The following is a 24,729-nucleotide window of genomic DNA, read 5'->3' on the forward strand; positions in this document are numbered from 1 at the left end:
AGTAGGCATTTCTGCAACTGTGATAGAAGAGGTGCAAAATATGTTGGGAAATAAGCTCATACATAACATAAAGGATAGACATACTGGGAAGTAATATTAAACAGACAATCCTAGGGTAGTGTATTTTCACACAGCCCACTACATCATCCACGAGAAGTCTGTGAGAACACCCAGCATACAAGATGAGGTTCTGTAAAATCAAATGTCATTTTTGTGGTTTTACTTTGGATAGAACCTTGACTAGAGCAGACACAGTCCTGGCTTTCCTGAGGCTCTGAGAGCCTCAGCCCTCCATTTGTCTGTGTGCTCGGAGTCACTGAGCGTGTCGTGCTGGGGCTGGGAACACTGGTGTGGTGGCCAGCACAGAGCTCGTGTTTCCCAGGATGCTACCCCGGTATGTGGGCTCTGAGGAAGCACTGCTTCTGCTGCCTGTGGCCTCCTTATTCCTTGAACGCTGCCTTGAATGCCTCCTTATTCCTTGAATGCTGTTTTATCTGTGTTGCATGTTTGTGGTGGAGGATGAGGGTCTTCCAAAAGTGTGAATTACTGAAGAGGCAAAAACTATATGCCTGACAGTATGGTGGGCCTATGGACTGGTGGTTTATAGTGATGTATGCACACTGTTTTCTGTTTCTAAATATTTATTTTGATGGTTTATATTTCATTACTGAGAAATCCTAACTTTTTCTCAAATCCACAGAGTTCAGAAACCCCAGCACTTCAACAAATTTCGTTTACTGTCAGACGAGGGGAATTACTGGCTGTGATTGGTCCTGTGGGAGCTGGAAAAGTAAGTCTTAATAATAATTTCATAAGGCTTTTGAGTCTATTATATGTGAAAACTAGAAACCTGAAAATGTACAGTTCCTTTATGTGTATAGTCACACATTCCACATTCAAGACAGGCCGATGGCCGTCTGGTTGGGGAGGAGATGGTGTGGAGTTAAACTTTAGTACTTTGTATGTTGCTTCAAGACTGCATGAAAAGGGTTCTAGTGCTTTTCTACTGTTAGCAGTAGTTTGAGTAACAGGGTGAAATAGGCCATTGTGCCAGTAAACACTGCTCAATCTCTGTGATGTCTTTAATGCAACCAAACTTCTAATTTTAATTTTTTTTTTTTAAATCTTTTCCAGTCTTCGCTCTTAAGTGCCGTGCTTGGTGAACTGCCTACAGACAAAGGTTTGATAAATGTTACTGGAAGAATTGCCTATGTTTCTCAGCAGCCTTGGGTGTTTTCTGGCACTGTAAGAAGTAATATACTGTTTGACAAGGAATACGAGAAAGAAAAATACGAAAAAGTTTTGAAAGTTTGTGCTCTTAAGAAGGTAAGGCTTTCTCTTTGTGTATTTTCTTTCCAAGATGGTTATTTTTATTTTAGTGTTCTTTCAGACCTGTGGTACATGCTGCGATGTAAAATATATGGGATTGATAGTTATCAGTAGCATGTGAAATAATTCTGTTGCTTGTAAAAAACACGTGTAATTGTTTTTGCCATCCCTATGTAAGCATCATCTTCTAATTCCGAAAACTTCCACTAGGGGGAGGTATAGCTTATGGGAAGCACTGACAAATTTGGGAAAAGATTTTCCCTATTATTTCATAATTACATTTTAGCCCTTTTCACGTGTATTATGGTAGGGGTATGTGCAAATGCAATAAGAGGCAGAAAACAAATGATCAAGCTAGCACTCTTTGTGACTTCCATTTTTTAAATAGCCTATATGCTTTCCTTTGAAATAAATGTCATGTTTGCTGTGTATTATGCATTGCCAACAGCTATCAAAAGAACCTTAGGGCTATATACTGGAGAACTTGCTAAACCCAAGTATTTTAATGAAAAAAAATATTTGAAAGGTTTGTGTGCAAAGGAGTTTGTGACATGAGATACAGAAGAGGATTAAGCCAGATTTGTCAAGAAACAGACATTTTGCTTGGCAGCTAAAAAGGTTTTGTGCATCATGTTACGGTATTTCTGTCAGCAGCAACACAGGTGAAAAGCAGATGGTTACTGTAATGAACATTTTTTGCAGGTTTTTATACTTGACAGATAGAGTTTTAGTATCTCCTGCTGATATTCAGTCATGCTGTTGTCTAAACTTAAGGTTTTAATGACTTTAAAAGACAGCAAACAGCATTAAAAAAATCCCCACTTCATATTTGATGGTAGATTTGCTTTCATAGTTTTCTTGCAAATTTATGTGTCTTATAAAAGCTGTGAATAAGCTTTCAGAATATGCTTTGTAGCTTAATGTAAAACTTCTGTATTTCCTGAATAGGAAATACAGTAATATGACATGGAACGCTGTATAATTCTGTTGTCTTATCCACATTCCTGAGCTCCCAAATTAACCAAATCTGTGTGCATGTCTGTAGTTACTTCTCTTGAATACATTGCAGTAAGAATAAAAACAATGCAGTTTTTAGGGACATTGGCAAGATAATTTACCGATAATAGTTCAGTTTTTATTTTTTGTGACAGCTAATTTTGTTGTAATAAAAATGAATACATTTACTGTTAGACTTTTTAGTATTTTATTTGATTTTCTGAATTGCCAGTAGATAATCCTTTTAAGACTAAGGATAGTAGTGCACTTTCTTCTGGCCAAGTTGTAGAAAAAGTGAACTTTAGGATCTCATCTATTTTTTCTGCTTTCTCAATTACTGCTGAAGGTATGGAATCATAAAGTAACTGCAGATATTACGTTGGTATGAAACCATGTATTTTAATGTGATATGTTAATACTTTTCAAATAAGTAAATGTTATGTTGAAACAGCTTTGTTGGTCTTTGAAGTTAAAATGATTTAAAAATACATATTTTTATCTGTTCTTTCACATTCACAGGACTTGGAATTGTTAGCAAATGGTGACCTGACAGTAATAGGAGATCGTGGAGCTACTCTGAGCGGGGGACAGAAGGCCCGTGTAAATCTGGCCAGGCTAGTGTTTTTTGGTGTTTCTAAAATTTATAAATTGTCAGACTTCAGTGACTAAAGTAAACTAATGTAAGACTTCGTGATACTGACATTTCTTTAAACCTTTTAGAGCTGTGTATCAAGATGCAGACATCTATCTTTTGGATGATCCACTGAGTGCAGTAGATGCTGAAGTCGGAAGACATTTGTTTGAAAAGTATGTTACTGCTTTATTTTCATTTAAAACACGATTGTTATATTGTAATTCCTTGTAGAAAAACCTGAGAAAGCATTTCTGGGGAGATGGATTTTATCACAAAATGTAGTACATTCACTTTCTGATTCGTTTTTCCCCATTCTATGTTATTGAAAGATAGAGGGGTTTTTTTCCCCCTCTGTGTTTTGTGGATTTTGTTCTTTATTTTTAAAAGCCCTGTAAAAATCTGTTCTGAAGATATTATAAGTAGAATTATTCTTAAAGTAATATATGCCATTTTCTTGAGGAGAATGTCGAATACGTACATGAGTGTGGGGGCTTATGAATAATGGGGTTTATGAATATTAGTACTGAGTGAAAAATAAAATGAGGTGGGATTTTAAATCGCTTCTTAGTTTGCTACAACTTCACTTGCTAGTAATAAGCACTTAATTCAAGTGGTTGAAGGAAAGGACAGAACTGTCTTAGATTGTTGAATAATTTTTCTTTTTCTTTGAATGGTTGAAATTTCACTTGAGCAGGTGAAACAGGGCATGTGGCCTGCAGAGTAGACTGCAGAGAGCAAAAATAGAGGGAAAAGAGAGTGTACAAGTTTACTTTGTAAGAGAGAGATTCTGGACCTTCCTCCATTCCCAAAGAAAGAGGAGAGTGTTCATTAAAAGTCAGGTTCCCTTCTTGGTGAGTTTCTTCATCTCCATCTCTCTGAAACTGCCAAATCTAAGGCACATAGGTGAGCATGAGAATAATCTGGTTAGTCCCAGCCAGTATTTTGTCCTTGCTTTTTCACAGCTTGCTACTCTCTATTTTAAGAGGCATGATTTAGAATTTGTTAGAAGGAAAAACATCCATTGATAGAATTCAATGGTCTTTGGTTCAGGTGTTCAGTAAATGCATTTTGTTTAGCATACTTGAATCCTTTGAATTCCACACTCCAAATACATGAATTAATTTGGTTTTACTGTTGTTCCTTCCTAGGTAATCATAAAAACTTGCAGAAATCTTGTAGAGATGGTCACACAAATTGTATTTAGTAGCAGTGGCATGCACATTATTTTTTCTCCATACAGGGAAGCTTTTAGTATCTAAATTTGAAAATTGTACATCCTGTTGATGTTTGCAGTTTCAAATCTGGACTCTCTGAAACCCCCTTAATGTTTTGCTTTATTTTATCCATTTCTTTGAAAGGCTACTGTTTGTTTCCATCAGCTAGTATGGAGTAAGGGTTTTATGATGCATAGGTTTTATGTTCATTTTTCCCCTGCCACGTCTGATAGATGGAGTTCATCACCTCTGTAGTTCACATATGCTATCAAATTCCTTTAATGCCTATTGAAGCTTTCGAGGCTTCAGGTGCTGCTCTTCTATTTCTGCACAAGATCTCTCTGCAACTCCAGCATCTGTATCAGTGCCTGAGTTCTGAAGGTGCACCCACCTGAGCTGTTAACCTGTCTCTCCCTGAAGTCTTAAGGTCTCTTCATGAAGAAGGAAACAGGAAAGTACCGTGATGCCTTGTGAAGGAGGTCAGGCTGCCTCTTCAGCTTATTCTGCTTTTCATGTGAGCTGTGACATTGGCAGCATCTGCATTCTACTGCAAAACTGGAAGTGTGGATTTTTGCATGTGCAAAACCACAAAGGAGATAGAAGCCATTGCTCTGGGAGCATAGCATGTGTTTTGCTGATAAATGTGTGAAGATGAGGAGGAATAAGGAGGTTATCTCAGAGAATTTGAAACTCAGAGAAGTAGCTGGGGTTTTTTCTGTACTTTTATTTTTTCTCCCCAACTCCAGATCAGATTAAGCAAAACACATAAAAGTAGAATGAAAGCATTTTTTTGAGAACAGACTGGGCGGAGTAGTAGTGGGAAGGAAAACTGAGCAATGCCTTCCTGCACAAGTTTTTAAGGGAGGGTTTTTTACAAACAGAAGTTGTCTTCTGAGGCCTTCATGGAAGCTGTAAAGGTGCTGGGGGTAGTGGGGAGAGCGTTATGTTCAGTAAGTTGCTTTGAAAAACAAGGCAAGGCATGTACTTTATTGCTTCCTGAATAGTGCTAGAAATGTGGAGAAGACAGAGAGCACTTGGGCAAGAATGATTTCTTAGAACATGGTGCTGAGGAATGTCCAAAACACCACTTCATGCAGGCTGCCCCCCCAGGAGTCCAAACCGCGAGGCTTAAAACAATGGGCGAGATGGAAGAAACAGGGGATTTTTTAATGAGAATCTGAAGTGGATATTGTTCAGTTCACTCGCTGGTTTTTTTCTTGTAATTTTATATTAAAGTTGAAATTTTTTTGCAAGTGTCTGGTCTATGTGTTTACATCAAAGGTATGTCCCGAGTAATTCCCCAAAGCTGTGGTATGTGGATGGCTGGTTCATTACATTTGCTGGTTTTCTGTGTTCTATTCAGCTACTGCAGTAAGCAGTTTAAAATACATAAATGCTTTTCAAATGAGAAAGAATGCAAGTAGCACAGCTCCAGTGGGAAAACAGACCATGATATTATTAATAAGGGATTGTGGCTCTTAAGAATTTCTTTGTGATACAGACAAGTTGTTCTGTGGATGATGGAGCAGATAAAGCCAGTTTTTCAATTAATTCCTTTTTCCTGGTCAGATTCCTTGGGACCTAGGGAGGTATAAACTGAAGATTTCCTTTTTTTTTTTGTTATTTGTTGCCCTTTTTCCTGTGAGTTCTCTTGATAGTTAATAGTAGGCATGCTTCAGCCTTTTTCCAGTGGGGGGTTGCCAGTATAGTTATATGGTTTTTTACATATTTGTATGTGGATGTGAAAATATGCCTTTATTTTATATTTATTTAAATAAAAATAGCTTTTAGTTAGCTTTTAAGAAATCCTATATTTTGAGGCCTCTAGTTTCAAAATGAGGGATAGCCATCACAGATCCAGTAGCACATTTCTTTGGATGGTGAAGTTTGGAACAGTTTTTAAGAAAATCATTCAGTTGCACTTGGATCCCAAGGAATTTCCTACTCTCTCTGTTTATCTATTTTTTGCTATAGATGATATGGTGTCAGATCACCTTTAGATAGAAACTAAATTGTGTCCCACCAGTGGTATTGACTCAAAAATCATGTTTTTAAGAGTGAGATTTATATTTCATCAGTCTATTGAAGCATACCTTTCCCTAGGTAATATTCCTTCCCTTGTATCTTTTCCAGTCACAGGAACTGTGTGCCAGTCTCAGTTGATGATCAGCCTGATTTCTTTCTCCCCTGCTCTGTGCTTGTGAGAGTAGACAGAGTTGCAGGACAGTTTAAGAATCTTTTAAAATCAGACCTAAAGTTGTGATAGTTCTTGGGAGTGGTATGCACAGATGTATCATTCCTAGTATCAGGCAGAATTCATATAGGAAAAGTTCACAAAGATCTACTTGAACACCAAGATCTCTGGCTCAAACAATTCCTAGTATATGGACTCTGGAAGCTGGAAATGTGTGCCAGAGAAAGCATGTCTCTATGTTTGCCCATATACTTTCTCCAGCCATCCAGTGCTACCTGGTGCCTGGAACAGGTCAATGGATTTTGGGGACCAGTTGTATTTATGCATGTCTGGAAGTTGTCATGAGATGGAGATAAATGATTATCAAGGTAGGCATAGAAACAGAAGCAGCAGAGTAGAAATTGAGACAACATAGTAGAATGTGTAGGGTGTGTGGGTTTTTTGTTTCTGGTAAGCATAGTATGGTTTTTAAAAAAAAATTGTAAACTTTGAAATGTGCAAAAATAACTGGGAGATTGTTCTCCCTAAACCACTTAAATTTAAAGGGAAGGGAGAGGAAAACAAATATAGGAAGTAAATAAATATAACAAAGGCTTTATGCCTGTGAGCACTTCTACATGTGCTTTAATTTCATTTCAGTGGTTATTTTCATTGAAATGAATATAAGTATTAACTAAAGTTAAACTTGCATGCGAACTTTCAAAAAGGAGTGGGAGAAAGAATGGTAAGGAAGAAAGTAGAAGAAGAGACATTTTGCAGAGGTGAAAGAAAGCTGGTTCTTGGAGATAAAAACTTAAAAAAGATTAAAGAACATCTTGTCTCAAAGAAAAGCAAACCTGATAGGGAAGGAAGAACAAATGAGGAATTGTATGCACGAAGTGCGAAGACTCTTCGTTTGCACAGGGGAGCACTGTGTTGTTGTGGGCCCCCTTCTCAGTGTCTCCTGCTTCATGCTCTGCGCTATCAAAGCCCAAGCCAATTTTTTTTTAGTTGTGTAGCAGTTTGCTGTCAAAGGGCAATGCGTTTTTTAAGTGGATTATAGTATACTGTTACTTATGTTTGTTAACTTAAAATACTCTTTGTTTATTTTTGTTGAATCGGAAGGGTCTAATTTCTGGAGAGGGCTGTCCTGATTCTGGTATTTGTGATGATGTATGAAGGTCACTGATGGTACGTTTTCAGGTGCTGGAACACCAGGCAATGCTAACGGCAGTTCTGGAGATGGACAGGTATTTGGGAAGTCTTGGCTATGGGATGTGAGTTAATAGATGCATGCAGCAGGGAGAAGTGCAAAGTGTTGAGTCCACGAATGTAAAATGAGCAGGGATCAGTAGTGTGGTAGTTACACGGAGAAGGAGGTGTGGAGTGCAGTAGATCACAAACCCAGTATGACTTGGCAATGTCATGCTCTTGTTAAGGAAATGGTGCCCTGGGACTTATGACCAGTACTATATGTGACAGTACAAGTAAAATAATACTCCTGTAATGTTTAGTACATGTAAGATCTCAGCTGAAGTAATGTTTCAATTTTGTGCGCTTCAGGAAATGTATAGACCAGCTTCATACTCCAGTACAGGTGGTCAAGAATCAGGTGTCCAGGGCAGGGAGGCAAAAAAGAAAGAAACCTATTTGCAACTTAAACGTCGATTTGGGAGACTTCTTTATTACTTTTGTTTTTCTTTCATGTCTGGAGGAGAAGGACTTCATGTATGAAGGGACTTTGTACACAGGAATGAACTGGTCTAGGGGCCCTTGGGGACATAAAGAATTGAAATTGCACCAGAACTTCAGGGAAGAATTTTGTAATGGTGAGGGTAGCTTGTCTCTGGAATACATTTTCAAGGCTGTTGAAATTTCTGTTTAGCTTAAACATGGAGAAGAACCCATTTAACTTCTGCCAGGAACATTTTTACATTTAAATTGGTTCTTAGTTGGGGAAGAGGATGCACCTTTCACAGTCCCTACATCTTGCTTTTTCTTGTACTCAAGAAAGGCTGAAGAACCTTTGGGTGTTCTCTGTCGGGATCTCGTGTGACTGTGTGCAGATGGTTGTGCACTTGTGTATTTGGTAAATGTGGCAGTGGTGACTGGAGTTTGTGCAGCAGTTTGTCCTGTTGTTGTGCATTAAGTGTGCTCACTAACAAAGTGTGCCTCTTGAGAGTAGTGGAGAAACACAAGGAATGTGGACTTTGTGGGGTTTCAAAAGGCAGGTAAAAGGATGGTGTCGGTGCTGAGCATGCTCCAGCAGATGGCTGAATTCTTGGACCAGTTATGTCTCCTGCTGAGATGGCTTTCCGTGGGTTCTCTGCATCATCAGTGAGGAAGGGACACGCTATCAGACTGTGATGCACCTAGAATTGGGCTTTTCACCTAGTTGTTGTTCTTCAGTTATACAGAGCAGTACTTCTAAAAGTCGATGGATGACGAAACTAAGCCTTAGTGAACCAGTTAGAAAAATAAACACTTATGGACTGTTTTGGAATGTGTTGGAGGTTTTTTCCATTCTAAGACAATACCAAGTTTTCACTAACAAGGAATTCAGCAATCTCTCTGACTTTTGTACCAGCCCTTTCATCAGTTTTGCAGAGCCTACATTTGACCCCTGGCTTCGAGATCTGGCTTCATCTTCTATGATAGCCAAGGCACTGTACATATGTAATGCTCACTGCTGCAAAATGATGTTGTCAAATGAGAGAGTGAATATTTAAAAAAAAAAAATGAAGAAAAGGTTTTGAACATAAAACTCAAGTAGATTAATGTTAAGTATCTACTGAGTATTTTGTTAGTTTTCTGTGCTTCATAATGACCTGGTATTTTAATTGGCAAATTTTCTAGTGAGCTGTCTGAGCAGTGAGTTGTTTAGATCTAAGTATACACTCCTTGTTGCAAGTTTTCCTGTCTGTGCTCCTGCCAGTGAATTGTGACAACAGTTTTTCTATGCACCTGTTACTAACAAACTATTCAGCTCACTTCTTTCTTCCCAGATAGACATGAAATCGAGAGTTGTTCTTTTTTAAAAAACTCTTGAGTGAACTGATACATCAGTGGAAATACAAGTTTCCACAGTGATAATTTTTGTCTACTCCTCTGAGATCAAGATCATGCATGAAGCTATGCTGACAGCTCTCACAGTTTGAATTGGATTCCTCTATCCTGCTGTACTAGTTTGAAAACAAACCAGTGGGAGGCACCAAGTCAGAATAACAATTTAATGGGGAAATTAAAGGAAAGGAGAAAAACTAGAAGAAAACACTGGTTCAAACTGACAGAGTCAAGATACAACCTGAGTCCCTGTTAGGCAGGGTGGCGGTAGCAGTCTGGTAGAATGGTGGTTGCAGTCCTCTGAAGTGGTGATCCTGTAGAAAAAAGGGTCTGCTCTTCCTCAGGTCCAGTGGTAGCTTTGTAGCTCTTGTCCTCTGGAAATCCAGTGGAAGGGTTGTTTCTGGTGTTCAGAGTCTCAGATTATATCCAGGATGGAATGCTTGGTTCCTCCCTCTGGGTGGAGCATCTCACAATGGGGTAATGAGTCATGAGGCCAGGTGTTGATTAGGCTCATTAACAGAAGATAGTCCAGAGGGAGTTATCTCTGAGTCATGTGGCAGGACAATGATGGGCCATTAACAGAAAGATAGTCTGGGGGGAGGAGGCAAGGAAACACTGTCCCACCTGATTTCAACAGCTCCTGAGGATGGTAATAGAATACACTGCAACCCAGGACAGCTGCAGTAACTCACTTTTTTTTCTCTTCTTCCCTCTCTCTCTCCAAGTGCAGAGTTTAAGTGCAGTGGACTCACTGTGACTCAGGATTAAGATTTCAAGGTTTTGAGCCATCGGATTTTCTAGTGGCTAGTTTGTCCCAGTAAGATGTGAGGCATACACCTGGTACATGGAAAATGATCGGAATGGTGTATAGGCTGGGGGACTTGGGTAAGGGGAAGAGAGATCTCTTCACAGTAAATACCTGGTATGTTCTGTTTTGGCAACTTTCCTGTTAGGCGTTTCCTGTAGCCTCTCTGATATTTGTCCAGTTCTCTGGATAGGTTCTGTGGAGGATAATGTTTTGTTGGATATCCTTCAGCTGGTGCTCTAGTTACCATATGGCTTGTTTCAGTGACCACATCAGAGTAATGCTTCCACAAAGAGCTTGGCTTATAAATAGTTGCAACTGCTGCAGATACCTTGATTAATTGTTATTTTGGCCACGTAAGAATGTTGTGGGTTTATAGTTACTTTTGCATATCAAGCATATAACTTTCTCAGGAAGAGTGTTGCTTTTCACTTCATTTTTCCTGCCCAGTTAACACTATAATGTACTCTCTGCATGTATTATGGTAACAGGAGTATTAACCATCTACTACAGTCTTTGTAGGAGTGAAAAAATAGATGCTGAAACCTGTGTAGGGAGTTAATTGAAAATATGAAATGCAGTAAGCAATGGGATATCATTGTTGTTAAAGTCATGTTCTTTTTCTGCCTTACTCCCTTTACTGCTTATTTGCATTTCAGCATTGAATTTGGACCAGATGACCCACTGTGGTCGCTGGAAGGTGACCCTTCCAGCCTTACCCATTGTGTGAACTGGGAGATGATGGCCTTTGGAAAGGCACTCCTGATCCAAACGAAAATGCTAATCTGTCACTGAACACTGCTGTTCTAGAAAATACCAGTTTCCCTTGTTAAGACAGCGAGTATTTGAGAAGAGGTTGTCCACTTGAAGGATTTGTCTCCCTGCTTTGTTTCTGTGGGGATGAAGGCAGTGAGAGTGTTGGGTCTCAGTTGTGTCTGTACTGTCCCTGTTGTACCTGAAGAATGTGCTTACAGACCTCTGCATTTGTAAACCATTGCTCCACTGCTGTGTTTTTTGGGGGTTTTTTTGTGGCTCTGGTGGCCTTTCAGGGCTCTGCTGAAAAGACACCAGGTATCTATTCTACTAAAACTGTATGGGTTTCACCTGCATTTGATGACTGGTCCTAGTGTGCCCAGTCCCTTCTTTTTTCCCTCCAAATCCCAAACTTTTGGTAAGGTACTGGAGAAGAAGATAAGTTCTGAATCCGTGGGAAAAGGTCAGAGCATTTTTCCAGGATCTCGCTCCTCTACCTCAATACAGCTTAAAATGTCGTTTAAATCAGTAGTACTGTTTAATTCTCCAGAAGTCTCTGTGGCTCAGTGTTACAGCTGCTCTGAAAGCTTCTCTCAAAGAAGTTACTTTTACCGGCTGTATTTGTCCATAATTTCCCACAGTATTCTTGCCCTTCTTCCTCTTTCCTTTAGTATAATTTTTAAAAAATACTCTCTTTGCAATTCAGCTTATGACATGTACATTTGTTACAAGAATGTTTAAGACACTTTTAATGAAATGTCTTCTTGCCTCCTCTTTTTTTCCAGACCAGAAATAATTATATTTCTTTTCCTTACCTTGAAAACCTACAAAGTTAAATAAGGAACATGGTTGTTAAGTTTTTATATAGTTTCTATAAATCTAGTAAGCATGGTCATCTTATTTTAAAAACTGAGTAATTGAATAGAAGGGGTTTTCCAGAAATAATTAAAATCTTTTAGGACACTTAATTTTAATTAATATTTCCATCTCTTTGCAGATGTATTTGTCAGGCCTTACATCAGAAGATCTCTGTTTTGGTCACTCACCAGTTGCAGTATCTCCGTGCTGCAAATCAGATTCTAATTTTAAAGGATGTAAGTATGTCAATATGTATACTTAGACTTTGTAAATATCCTTTTTAATCTAAGAAAGGGAAGAAAACCAATCAGGTTTTTATTTTTAGTCTGTAAATGTATCTTCTGTCTACTTATGACTACATATGGTTTTTAAGTTTTACAGTTACTAATAAGCTGATTTTTCTTGGAATACTTTCCCTGAAAAATCTGTTTCTGAATTTTATCATGCATGCAAATAAATATTTTGAATATGTGATGTGAATTAAAAAATCTTATTTCTTCAAACATTTTGTCTGGTTTTGAAATAAAGTTGTAGCTTTCCCTTGCTTCAAATTTAATATGCTGTGAGAGAATTTTGAGAGAGACTGTGTTAATGCTTTGCTCTTATTGTTGTTTCTTACACTTCTCTGTGAATTAAGAACTGTGTTAATTTTGCAACAAATCCATTTTTATTACAAATTTTTTTAACAAATCCATTTAAATTAAGGATGAGAAATAGTTTCAGATGCCTTTGAGAATGAGCCTACCAGTGCAGCTGGTTCCTTCCCAGCTTTGTTGTACCAGCTACTTAGAGGTAGAGGGGAGATGCAAGGACTGCAGTTGGGGCTTTTTTTCCTGTTTTTTTTTTAAGGCCGGGTAGTGAAATATGTGAAATTACTTTTGATGTGTCATGATGGTGCAAAAAAGGGCACTAGCCCTCTTTTTCCTTCCATTCAGGTTGCTTTAAAAGTTAGAGTAGCTCTTGAGAAATGAGTTTGTGGCGGAGCTGAAAGAAATGTGGACATGGTCAGTGTTGCTCCTTGTAAGGTTCTGCAAGGATCAGAAAATGAAGATGTTGTTTACCCCTGGGCTGGAGCAATATAAAAAGACTGATGGTTATGTGTGGAGTATAACAGGTTGTCCTAAAGCTGCATGGCTTGGCTGTCTCCCATAGCTTCTCCGGGGAGGTGATTCTCCCATGACTGTAACTGGGGCTGTTCTCATCCTGTTTGTTGGCCCTGTTAGCTGCTATGAGGCAACTGGACAGAGCCTAAAGAGCTTGTTTCTGCTCTTCTAAGTGAGGAACTCATAGAGGCTTCAGCTCAGCTACTGCAGTAGGATATGTGCCCAGCAACTGCAGAACCCCAGAGGTAGCAAGGACAGATAAGAAAAATTGTCCTTTATGGAAAGTGTATAATGAAGATACTAAAAGTTTATATTAATTGTAGGGTAAAATGGTGGGGAAAGGTACCTATGCAGAGTTCCTGAGATCTGGCATCGACTTTGCTTCCCTTTTGAAAAAAGATGAAGAGGTGGTAGAACAGCTGTCAGTTCCAGGAACTCCCAACCAGAAGTCTGCCCGGAACCGAACTTTCTCGGAGTCCTCTGTCTTGTCCCAGGATTCGTCTATCCACTCACAGAAGGATGGAGCTGTGGAACAACCACCTGTGAGTGCTCAAAGGATAGAAGTGTCTTGATTCTTGTCTGGCTGGGTTTTTTCCTTAAGTTTTGATATGGGCTTTCCCTGCAGCACTGGGATTTCAGGGATTAATGAATCGCACTATCAGGTGAGAGCTCGCCTGCGGAGGACTTGCGCAGCTGTGCTCGGCTGGCACCTCACAGCTCAGCGTGGTTCTGCTCAAACCCAGCAGTCAGTCTGTGCAGTTCAGCATCAGCTCTGCTGGGTGCTGCGAGCATTCCTTGTATGTGTCCAAAGCCACCACACTGTCTTTCAGCCTGTCCTCCGACTGCAGTGCTTTAGAGGGCCAGTCCCACTGTATTGGGTGGGTTCAATGTGTTTGTGCAGTGTTGGATTGAAATTAACACTTTCCCTGAAATCCTGAGCTCTGGGAAGTGCGTGTAGAAGCTGTGGCTTTATGCAAAGTCTGCATTTGCATGGCTGGCATTAACATACCCTTAAACGTACCCATGTGATCTCGAGCTGGCCCTGAGGGGATAATCTTGGGACATCACTGCCTTGCTCTCTCCAGCCCTTTTGTTGGTGAAAACAGAAGGCTTTGTATGGTGCCAGTGTGACTTCCAGGTGCCTCCATATCTCTTGGCCTGCACAGTGCAAAAGCAGCCCTAAAGTTTCTGTACCAGAGGTTGCCTTCTGCTGGTGTGTTTGCATTCACATCAAACAGTGCAGGCTCCCTGTGACCCTGCTAGCACTGCATACATGGAACAAGCAATCCCTCTATCTCCCTGATGATTGTCACCTTTATGCTGTGAGTCTATATTATTTCTATTTCTTCTCTACAATGAAGAGCAGTGAGATTAAAAAAAAAAAACAGCTGCGGACTTTTTAATACCGTTTTGAAGAATGGTTTTATGCTCCAAAGCAGTAAACTTACATTACTAATATCCCAGTGGCAACTCCAGTCTTAAATTCTCTTAAATTTGTGGAGGTGTACCAAACTTTCTAGCAGCATTAGGACTGTTGGATGGGGATGGGGAGAAGTGGGAAGGTGGAGCAGCTGGAGAAACAAAAAGCCAAGATAGGCTTCTCACCTTTTATGGATGAGTAGGTTGGATTTCTCTTTTCACGTCTGTCAGGTCTCTTGATTCCACTGCTCTTGTACAACCATGTCTTGTGGCAACAAAATCAACTATTACATGTCCATTGAATTGACACTAGTTTCTATATTGCATATCCTGTAAAAATTAAAAAAAAAAAAACAACTATATTTTGTTCATTTGTGTGGTTCTTTCACCTTCTTTATGCCTGTATCATTTTTTTCCTTCTCTGTTTTTCAAGGTCCCCCATCCATTGTTTGTTCAGTATGATTTCCCATTTGTCATTTTACTTGTTTTCCCTATTAACAGATGCTTTGTTGGTATTTATGAGGAAATGATTAGGACTTTATGGATAATTTGTAAGTCTTGGGCATATGTTGGTTGATTTTTGGTACATGTAGAAGAGTATTTACTTCAAATACTTTTCTGGAAAGGAAAGGTTGCACACACTTGCATTCTGAAAACAGAATCTTCCCCAGGTAAGGCCTTAGTTTCTGGAGCTGTTATGAGCGAAGGTAGTGTATAAGAAAAGAAGAACCTGGATAGTGGTCAGAGTAAATATTTCTGGCTATATGTGAAGTTGCATTATATTTGGTGATGCAATGCCAAATAAAATCCTTAAAGTGTTGCTTTGCAGAGTAGATTTTTCAGTATTACTGCACTGAGACTAAATTTTTTTTTGTCGTAGCTATAGTTGGATACTTAAAGTTCTTATATGCACAATCACTTTATCTCCTTGTTTAATTGTTTGCTAATTCTGAGCCATTGACTTTCAAGTGGCTTAGTCTGCATCTGTAACTACAAGGTTGATGGGCTTTATTCTGTGGGCTTTTTTTGCTTTCAGGGTGAAAATGCACTGGCTGCAGTGCCAGAGGAGAGTCGCCATGAGGGAAAAATAAACTTTAAAGTTTATAGAAAATATTTCACTGCAGGAGCAAACTACTTTGTGATTTTTATACTCTTAGTATTTAATATTTTGGCACAGGTAAGTTGTTGGGAGCCGCAAATAATATTGAATGTATTTTGGGTTTGTGAGGTTTTTTTCTCCCTTTTTTCTTTCTAATATAGTGCATACTTGTTGCTGTAATGTTTCATCTAAAATGTTTGGAAGCATGGTGTTCTTTAATAATTTTGTAGTGTACCTGTGTCAGCATGGAATTTTGGTACAGCTTTGAGCGGTCTTGCACTGATCCTTATTTCAACAATTTTAATACTTCACTAAAATAATTACTTTGATGACAACTTGGCACAAAATTATAAGCCAGTGTACTTTTTTGAGAAAGAGAAGAAAATCATAAGGTGTGTGAAGTGGTGCTTAACAAACCTAAACAGTCAGTATGTTTCCAGTTGAGGAGGGTAAAGAGATTTACTGGGTATGGGAGGACAGAGTCTGACAGAAGTTCTGAAAGAACAGCTCACCTGTTGGGTAATTGCAGGTTGTGCAAAAAGTTTAGATGGAGGGTCACTGTTCAGCAGAATAAGAAAGTGAGGAAGAGGATAGGCAAGTATTTTGTTTAATGCAGACTGTAGCAGGTATGTAAAAGAATTTTTAAACAAGGAAAATTATTTTCAAACTTACTGAACGAAATGGTGAGCTGAGGAAACTGAGTGAAGATATCTTATTGCCTTTTTCTCTGTTCCTTGCTGAGAAAGCTCAAATTCATTTCATGGAAATGATTTGTCTTGGTTGTAAAAAAATAGTCTATATATTTTAACATGTTACTTACTTTTTGCTTGTCCTTGAATTGAGTCTGTTGGGAAGATAGCTAAGCAAGATCAAATCTTGTAGTAGACTGCCCACAACTTCAAATTCACATGAACAGAAGTGTATTTTGAGATAAATAACCCTGTTACATGTTTGTAGTCACCTCTTGTCACAGAAGGAAGGTGGCAGTAGGAATTTTTCCCTCCCTCTCCTCTCTCATCCTCCTTCAACCCCATTTCTGGTAATTATCTCCAGTAAACACAAATTTCTGGACTGGTAACATCAGAAAGTTTGTTAATCAAAAAGCATTTTGGAATATCTCTTGTAGCAAATTTAGGAACTGAGAAAATGAGTTCTTTAATGTTCAATTAACATACATTAGGAAGAGCTGCTATATTTTGTTTGCTAAAGTGTATTACTTTCCTTTAGTTTGCTAACATGTAAGGTAATTTAAGGTAACTTCTTTCTTTGTAGAGCACCTTCTAATGTGCTTGGCAAATTGCTGCTGGTCTTGAAAGACTGGATGGCATACTTCTCTGAATATGTGATGTTTTCCCAGAGAGCTTGAAAGAATAGCAAGTAAATTTAATTTTCTAATATTTTTTTTTAATTTTGTAAGATGATTCTTGTATTTGCCTCTTTTACTCAAGGTGGCCTATGTGCTCCAGGACTGGTGGCTTTCTTACTGGTAAGTTGATGATAATAACTGGCCAGTTGTTTCTGCCTTTCCAGTCAAGTGCTGTTTGTTTAATTGAAAGGGAAGAGAACCTGCTCTAGAATGGTTCAGGTTTTCCTCTGACTTCCACTTCTTTTGTGGGGGAAAAAATTTAAACTTTATGCTAAGTGTAGACTGTGATTGCATCTATTCATGTTGTGATGCATGTCGGCATCAATACATGAGATTTTGTGAACTGAAGATTTCAACAGAGTTGAATCTAGAAACAGCTGAACACACTTATTTGATGATGGTTATCTTCTGTGTGCATTTCCACAGGGCAAATCATCAAGGAAACTTGAATCTCTCAACAAATGGAAATAATGGAACAAATGAGACTGAACCTCTAGACCTTAACTTTTATTTGGGAATTTATGCAGGTAATTGCACGTGCACATCTGTGTGCATCTAAGAACTATTTATTATCTGATAGAGAGCTTTGAGAGGTGCAAAGCAATGGCAGTGTGAGGAAATGTGATTTCTAGCAGTAACTGACCAGTGTCTTAACAGGTTAGGACCCTGAGTCTTGCTTTCTGATTAAATTAATTGCAATAAATAAAATAAATCTGACAGAAGGAATAGTTTGAATGCAGAATCTTAATTTGCTTTGCCTGGATTTTGGAAAGTGAACCAGGAATTGAGTATTTGAAAAATCTGTCACATTAAATTGTGGTTATTGTCTATATATTAATAAGTCATTGAGCTAAATCTTCAGTCATTGTATGGATGGCAAGAGGGATTACTAATGGATCTTTGTTCTGTGCTGTTCTGAAACTTGGCATGGCTACATTTCTTCTGAAGTGCCATAGCAAAAGAACAAGTTTTTAAAAGGCATCCTAGGTGGGTATGCAAAGCAGGTTGTTAAAAAACATTTCGATATATTTCAATAGGTAGCATATATGCTTCTGAATATTCAGAAAAGGGCGTTGATCCTTGCATTCAGGCATCCAAACATCTTGAAAAACTGCTCCAAGATGTAGTAAAAATTGCCACAGAAGAATCACGTGCATGCTCTCAGATTCTGCTATTTAACACTCCTAGTGATGTACGGTTTTGTATGGCATGGTAATTTCTTCATGGAGATGTAAATGGTTGGTGTGAGAAAACAGGTGGAATGCCAGAAGAATATGCATTGAATGTATTCAGAAACAGCTCCATGGGTGAGAGAATAGATGCAGGATTTTTTGTTCAGTTAAGTTTTCTGGAATCCACGTGATCTGAGTGGCTGACAGAAAACATTGTGTTTGGCCTGGAAAGCAACAATTTAGGAGCCAGATAAACTTGGCTCTTATTTTCTCTCTGTAATGTCTTATTTCGTGAGCTGTTCCAGTGGACTGCACAGTATGATTAAATGTGGCAAATTTCACTTTCTCTGACCAGAGAGCCTAAACCACATTAGTGAAAATTTTATCATTTAAGGAATATTTTGCTCTAGATAGCAGAACAACAGAGGTTACCTTTGTATTGGAATGTTCAGATGACTTAAAGATATTTGCAATGGTTGAAGAGACAGCATTGACTTACCTACACAAAATTGTAAGTGAAGTTGGCGAAGTTATAAAAAGGTAGTACATTTTATATGAAATACATTATAATCCAACTTATCTTTTTCTATAATCTCTAAAACAGTATAAAATAATTTAACATTTTTTATTTCTGATTCTCAGTGTTTGGAAAGACAAAAAAAATTCACCACTGTAGTTCCTTCTTAGTCCTTGTTGCTTCTCTGAAACAGAGATTTAGAAGAGTAAAATTGCTGTTAATAGGAAACACTGTTGGCCAGAACTAAGGTACCAGTTCCACACCTCTTCTATAAGGTGAATATGCAAAGGGCCCTTGTCTCTCTCATACTGAGGTTCTGAGTTCATGAACAGGGAAAGCAAAGAGACAGACCGGGTGAGGGACTTGGAAGCATGTCTTGTTCTTCCTTCTCCCCAGCCATTAGGTCTGTTCAGGTGCTCTGTTCTGTGAGGGTCGTACCAACAGCTTCCAGGCCTGAGTAAAGTTGTACAGAAATGTGGGGTTTCCAGGATGTGGTCCCTCTCTTCCTGTTGCTCCCACAGACTGCTGTTAGGAATGGGCCACAGCCATAGCCTGCTGCTTCCTGCCTCTCCTGCTCCCTTTTTGCTCTCCAGCTTTCCTGTTTGGGTATGTGCAGTTACTCTTGGAAAAGTTGTCTTCTCCTACCTGGCCTGGAATGCAGCAGCTGGGACAAGGCAAACAAACTCTCATCCCAGCCACCATCTTTTTTCTTAAAAACAGCACCTTGCAGACTAAGAGCAATAAACTGCAAACAGGCAAATGAGAGAGTGATGATACCTTTTCTTGCTCCCTGAGAGGATACAGAAGGAAGCAGGATGGGATAGCTTAACCACGTCACATAATTTAAAACCTCCCTCTTTCCCACTGTTACTATAGCTGTTCCTGAATTGTGTACAATTTTAACCTGCCCTTAGAAGAGGCAATGTTTCCTGCTGACAGCTGGGGTCTAACTTCAGCATGTCCTCAAGACCTGAGGTAGCTATGCTGATTTTCTGAAGCAGATCATGTGGAGCCTGGAAGCTCTGCCTAATGTAAGGTTTACACCTTCACTGTTCACCCTTATTGACAGGGGATTTGTGCAGCCACATTGGAGATTATGCGCAGCAAACAGAGCAACAGCAATCTCATTATTTATGTCAGTTTTTTGCCTTGTAGCCCCCTTGTCTTGTAAGCAGAGTTGTGCCCAGAAGAGTCTGCAGACCAGTTCCCTAGAAGGACTCTATTTCACGCGGCATAAGGAATGCATCTTAGAAAGTGTGAAAGAAGTACACATAATTTAAATGATTTGGTGTGTTTTACAAGGGGAAGAATGACATGAGTGGTTTGGGCTGATGTGGAGTAATTCAAGGTTGTCTCTAAATAGCCATGTATATATTACTTGTTTAATACCTGCTGGCAGGTGTTGAATCTTCAGTGACCTCTGCAATCCACAATTACACATGGGACTGTGAAATGAATTTTTTAGTAAGGCTGTTATGCAGAAAGTTTTAATACAGATTTATCTAATGGGTTAACAGACATTTCCTACATTTCTATGAAGTACCAATTCTTTCAAACAGAAAAGGAGAAGTTGATTAAATTGATTCTGTGATAGTAACTGAAACTAGTGACAAATGTATCTGTGTTCTGCACTCAGTCTGAGTCCCCATAGGCTTAAGTTTGGATTCTTGCTATATGCAGAAGTCCAGAGAATTTGATTTTAGTTCAGTTTTATTTTTAGCTTTTTTTTTCTTCTGAAAGATCCGTATCTTTTTGGAGGCTCTATTCATGGTTTCGTTTTTTTTTTTGTTTCAGGTTTAACAGTGGCTACAATATCATTTGGCATAATAAGAAGTCTTCTGGTGTTTCAAGTTCTTGTCAATTCTGGTCAAAATTTGCACAACAAAATGTTTCAATCCATTTTGAAAGCTCCTGTCTTGTTTTTTGACAGAAATCCTATTGGTAAGTTTATTGGTATAAAAAAACCCTCAGCATTTAATGTATCTCCTTGATTGCACAAATTATACCATTTCTGGACAATTAGAATTTTGTAGTATTTTTGCACTTTTGTTGGGTTCTTTTGCTTCTTTCACTTAGACTCTCTAAATTTAAATTTTTACTTAAACACTTTAAATTTAACAGTGTAGTCTTTTTCAGTTTCAAACTCAGACTGCTTATTGATGATTCATCTTACTATCTTTAAATGGCAGCTTACAGAACAGCGAATTACCTGTAGCTTTGGTGTTGTGTGTTGACCTGTATTTGCACTGCTGTTCTGATGCAGTTTCACAGGGTGTCTCCCATATGCTGAATGTGTATGAATGCATTTTGTAAAACTGTGATCCAGATCCTTATGTTCTTCAAAAGAAAGGAGAGAGAAGCCAGAGCAGAATGAAGAGTGGGGAAGTGGGTGGTACTGATTGACTAGCCAAAGGTTTCTCTTTTACATGAGAAACAGAAACCTGATGGTCTTCACTCCCTTGGAAAAAAAGGGGCATGGGCTTGTTCTCATAGCACCAGGCGACATTTAATTGTAAGGATATATAGGGATGGCTTTACTGTTTCAGAGAAATTAGTAGTATTTTCAAGGAATAGATACTCATGTGGAGAAAAGGTTCATGCCCATGATATGATGAACGAAATGTGTACAATTTGATCTTAAAAACGCCCCTAAAGCTGCAGAAGTTTAGGGCTGTGTTACGTGGCCTACTTGTACAGTGACTGTGTGGAAATGTAAATTCAAGGCCACTGCAAAGGATTAGAAGGGAAGCTCAAGAGATGGGTTGGTGGAGAGCTAGTGAGAGCACATACATCAGAAGAAATCCTAGTGCTGATGTGTCAGACAGGGATTTTCCTCTTCTGTCTCTTGTGTATGTGTGCGAAGCATATGCAGTAACTGTATTTTTGAGGGAATACATAATGATCTTGTAAGAATGCCCATAAATCTGGCTCATAATAACAAACTAAGAACTAGAGAGAAAACAGGAACAATGTAGAGTAACACCAGTTTGCTTTGTAACACTGTGAAGCTCCAATTAGCAGTGCATTGTAAAACTGACATTCATAAAACCTGCCTGTCGCTGGTATTCACACACTGTTGTGACTTAGATGTGTGTTTCTATTAAACAGATACTTTATAGTAGAAGATTAACTTCAGGATGCATATATTTCTTTCCCTTCATCTTTCTTCTGGTCATGGTAGCATGCAAAAGTACTGCTGTTCTGATCTCTACATCATTTGAAAAAGGAAAAAAAAAGAGAAAAAATGGCACATGAGACAATGTTCTTGTTCAGAATTGCAGCATTTAGCAGTTCTGAAATCCTGTTTGTAACATCTGTATTTCATTGTCTGATTTACATGGATTTCTAACTGTTTATTTATCTTTTAGAACTTCACATGCAATTTCTTGCATTGAGGTGGGGTGTATTTTTTTTTGTTTTTTCCCCCTATCTTTTTTTTAATATGCTTATAAAAGACATACTGAAAATAAATTGAAATTATTAAATGCCCCTTTTTCTAGTGTTGTGATTGTAACAGCTAAACCAAACTATTAGTTATCATATCCCATATTAGCAAAGCTGCAATGTCAAATCTGTCATTTAAGCATCCAGCATGTTCTCAGTATTTGTGTGAAGTCCCTAAGACCTCAGCAGAAGCAATGCTGAACTGAATTTTGCTGTTTTATTTATCAAAAAATAATCAGTAATTAAAAAATGCCACGGCTAGTATTTTGAACACATGGTGATCTGTGTTCCAGAGTCGAGGAAGGAAACTTAAATAAACAGACATCCCAAGCTCTTGGTAATTCTTACTGGGGAAACAGAGTAGTGAGGAGCATCAGAGAGTCGACATTAGGAAATGGAAATACGTGGTGAATCATGACATGTCTGTCAGCTCCCAACAGTGTAGATTCAATCAGTGTTGGTGAATAAATGAGATGACTTACTTGTAAAAAAAATTAATGCTTTGTGAATCAGTTTAGGCATGAACCCAAGATCTCTCTTCACAGGTTGCATTGGCAATATATAGGGAGGGGAAAGTTGTAAAGGGAATAGTAACCAGCATCTTAGCCAGATGATAGAAGAATGTCAGTGTATTTTCGGAACCTGGATTACATAGCAGAGACAAAAGGAATATAAGGACCCCGCTCCTTTCTCCCTTCCCAGCCAAAAAAATTTGTATGTACACAGATTTCACCTTTCTGTAATTTGGCATAGGTCTAAAAATAGTTAAACATTACTGCATATTTTGCATTGGAAGAACCTTATTAATAAATGACCGTCTGTTTCTTTCTTAAGCATTTAGTCTAACCCTACTGAGCTGATAATCCTGACTGACCAAAGTGTATTCAGAAAAAATTGCCATTTATTTATGACTGAAATTCAGATTTATCAGCAGATACCTCTACTGCATCACTTACACAGTGATAGCGAAAGCTTGATGGATAGTTGAAGTGTTAGTAGTTTGGGTTTTATCACATCTGACTTGTTTGCATTTGTTCACAAAACTTTTTTTTTTGAGAGTAGAATTTGGCTCTTTGGAAACTTCTTTGCTCTTCTACCCATATCCCAGTAAGGGAATAACATGAATGTCAAACTATCTGTAAAGTAGGAAGATGTGGATGTTTTCTATTTCATAGTGAATGCTTTATATATTGCTCTTCACATGTCACTTGCAGGAGTAAAGGGGTTGGTTTCTGTGCACGTCTAGCACAAGAGGGCAGCATGATCTGTTTTATCCCAGTCGAGCATTACAGCGGCTTGTTAGAAGGATGACGAAGTTCATCTGTTACATTTTTAGAGATGGTATTTGAGGAGTGAATTTTCAACCTCTCTGCTGAGCAGTAGTAATGTGGTTTCATTCAGTTGTCTTCATTATCTGCAGGAATAGTATTTTCTCCGGATATTTTATGCAATAAGCTTTTCAGCTTCATGTAGTTGTGAGTTCAGGAACTTTTTCATTTTGGAATTAGTGGCCAAAAAGTCAGATAGTCCTCTAGAGTCAGAAGAGTCCCATCAGGGAGACCTTCTTCAGCCATTATTCCTTTTAATTTCTTTTACAAGGTGTTTGTAACGCTTCAAAACAAATTTGTTACAAAGCTAGGTGAAAGGGACCTGAACTTCGGCAGCAAAGACTGATTTGGGAGTTGCCTCTTTTGAAATTAGTTTCTTATTGAACAGTTCGGAGAATCCTAGTTTTGATGAGCTTCAGCATTTGATTCAAGATTACTTGCTTAGCTTGTAAATGAATTGTTCTTTTCCAGGATTTAGGGACAGAGATTAGAGAAGGGATGCTAATGTGTAACATGCATCATTTCCAGTTATGGTAGTTTTAGTGTAAATTGTGTGTAATTTTGAATTGCATTGAGTTTAGAAAGCTGAAACCTGCTGCTGCTCTGCTGATGGGTGCTGTAAGAAGGAATGAATGATATGCATTAATTTGTTCAGATAAAATAGGAATCTCTCCCCCTTCTAGAGATTCTGTCTAAAATTTAAATTGGACCAGAATCACTGAACAAATGCAGCTTTTTTTTTTTTTTCTGAATTGTATCTCCCCAAACTCTTGGTTCTGACAGTTCATAGGAGGAAAAGAAATATTTTGGCAGACTTTACAGCATTTCTGGCCTTCTTAGAAATGGGAAGCACTGAATTGTGTGATGGTCGTCCTCCACCTGTTAAATTAACAGATTTTTTTTTTTCCCACAAATGTGTTGTGGAAGCATTAAATAAACATTGATCCCTTTGAGTGCTTACCTAGACTTTGAGATTTGACCTGGTTATAAAGAGAAATACTCTTTTTTGGTTTTGGCAGCTGGAAATGACATGCTGAACTGATAACTAATAGCAGCACATGAAAGCAAATTCCAAATATAAAAAGATGTGAAAGAAAGCTGTTGTTATAATGCAGAGTTTGTTTTTATTTAAGGCATAAGGAATTTAATTATGATGTTCATAAATCAAGTGTTGAAATGCTTATGATTTGACAGAGAAAGTTCCTTTATAGGATTAAAAGCATGTTCATCAATGCACAAATGCCTATCTGCATTGTATCTGACAGAAGTGTCAAATGGGCAATGTTGTTAAAGGGTTTCAACCATATAATATTTGCAACGAATATGGTATTTCAGCAGTCTGAAAATTACAATGCTGATAATGAGGTTGTTAAATTATACTTTATCAGTTGGATAGTGAAACTGCTCTAGTTAGTGTACATTAATGTATGCTTGTTCACACAAGTGGTTCTGCTGA

General features: G+C 38.4%; 1 protein-coding gene across 2 annotated transcripts in view; it reads left to right on the forward strand.

The window, feature by feature from the left end:
* Window positions 1–24,729, forward strand: part of ABCC4 (ATP binding cassette subfamily C member 4) — a 146,366-nt gene that overhangs the window by 34,454 nt on the left and 87,183 nt on the right. For both annotated transcript variants that reach the window (XM_042043721.1, XM_042043712.1), the window contains exons 10-19: window positions 701–790; window positions 1,135–1,326; window positions 2,845–2,939; window positions 3,046–3,132; window positions 11,965–12,061; window positions 13,252–13,470; window positions 15,384–15,524; window positions 16,895–16,932; window positions 17,239–17,339; window positions 20,296–20,442. In XM_042043721.1, coding sequence (XP_041899655.1) covers window positions 701–790; window positions 1,135–1,326; window positions 2,845–2,939; window positions 3,046–3,132; window positions 11,965–12,061; window positions 13,252–13,470; window positions 15,384–15,524; window positions 16,895–16,932; window positions 17,239–17,339; window positions 20,296–20,442 — 1,207 coding nt within the window. The remainder of the gene's footprint in view (window positions 1–700; window positions 791–1,134; window positions 1,327–2,844; window positions 2,940–3,045; window positions 3,133–11,964; window positions 12,062–13,251; window positions 13,471–15,383; window positions 15,525–16,894; window positions 16,933–17,238; window positions 17,340–20,295; window positions 20,443–24,729) is intronic.

This window comes from Corvus kubaryi, unplaced genomic scaffold (assembly GCF_017639235.1).
Source record: "Corvus kubaryi isolate FWS band 111438036 unplaced genomic scaffold, C.kubaryi_AGA036_p1.0 133, whole genome shotgun sequence".
Taxonomy (NCBI): Eukaryota; Metazoa; Chordata; class Aves; order Passeriformes; family Corvidae; genus Corvus; species Corvus kubaryi.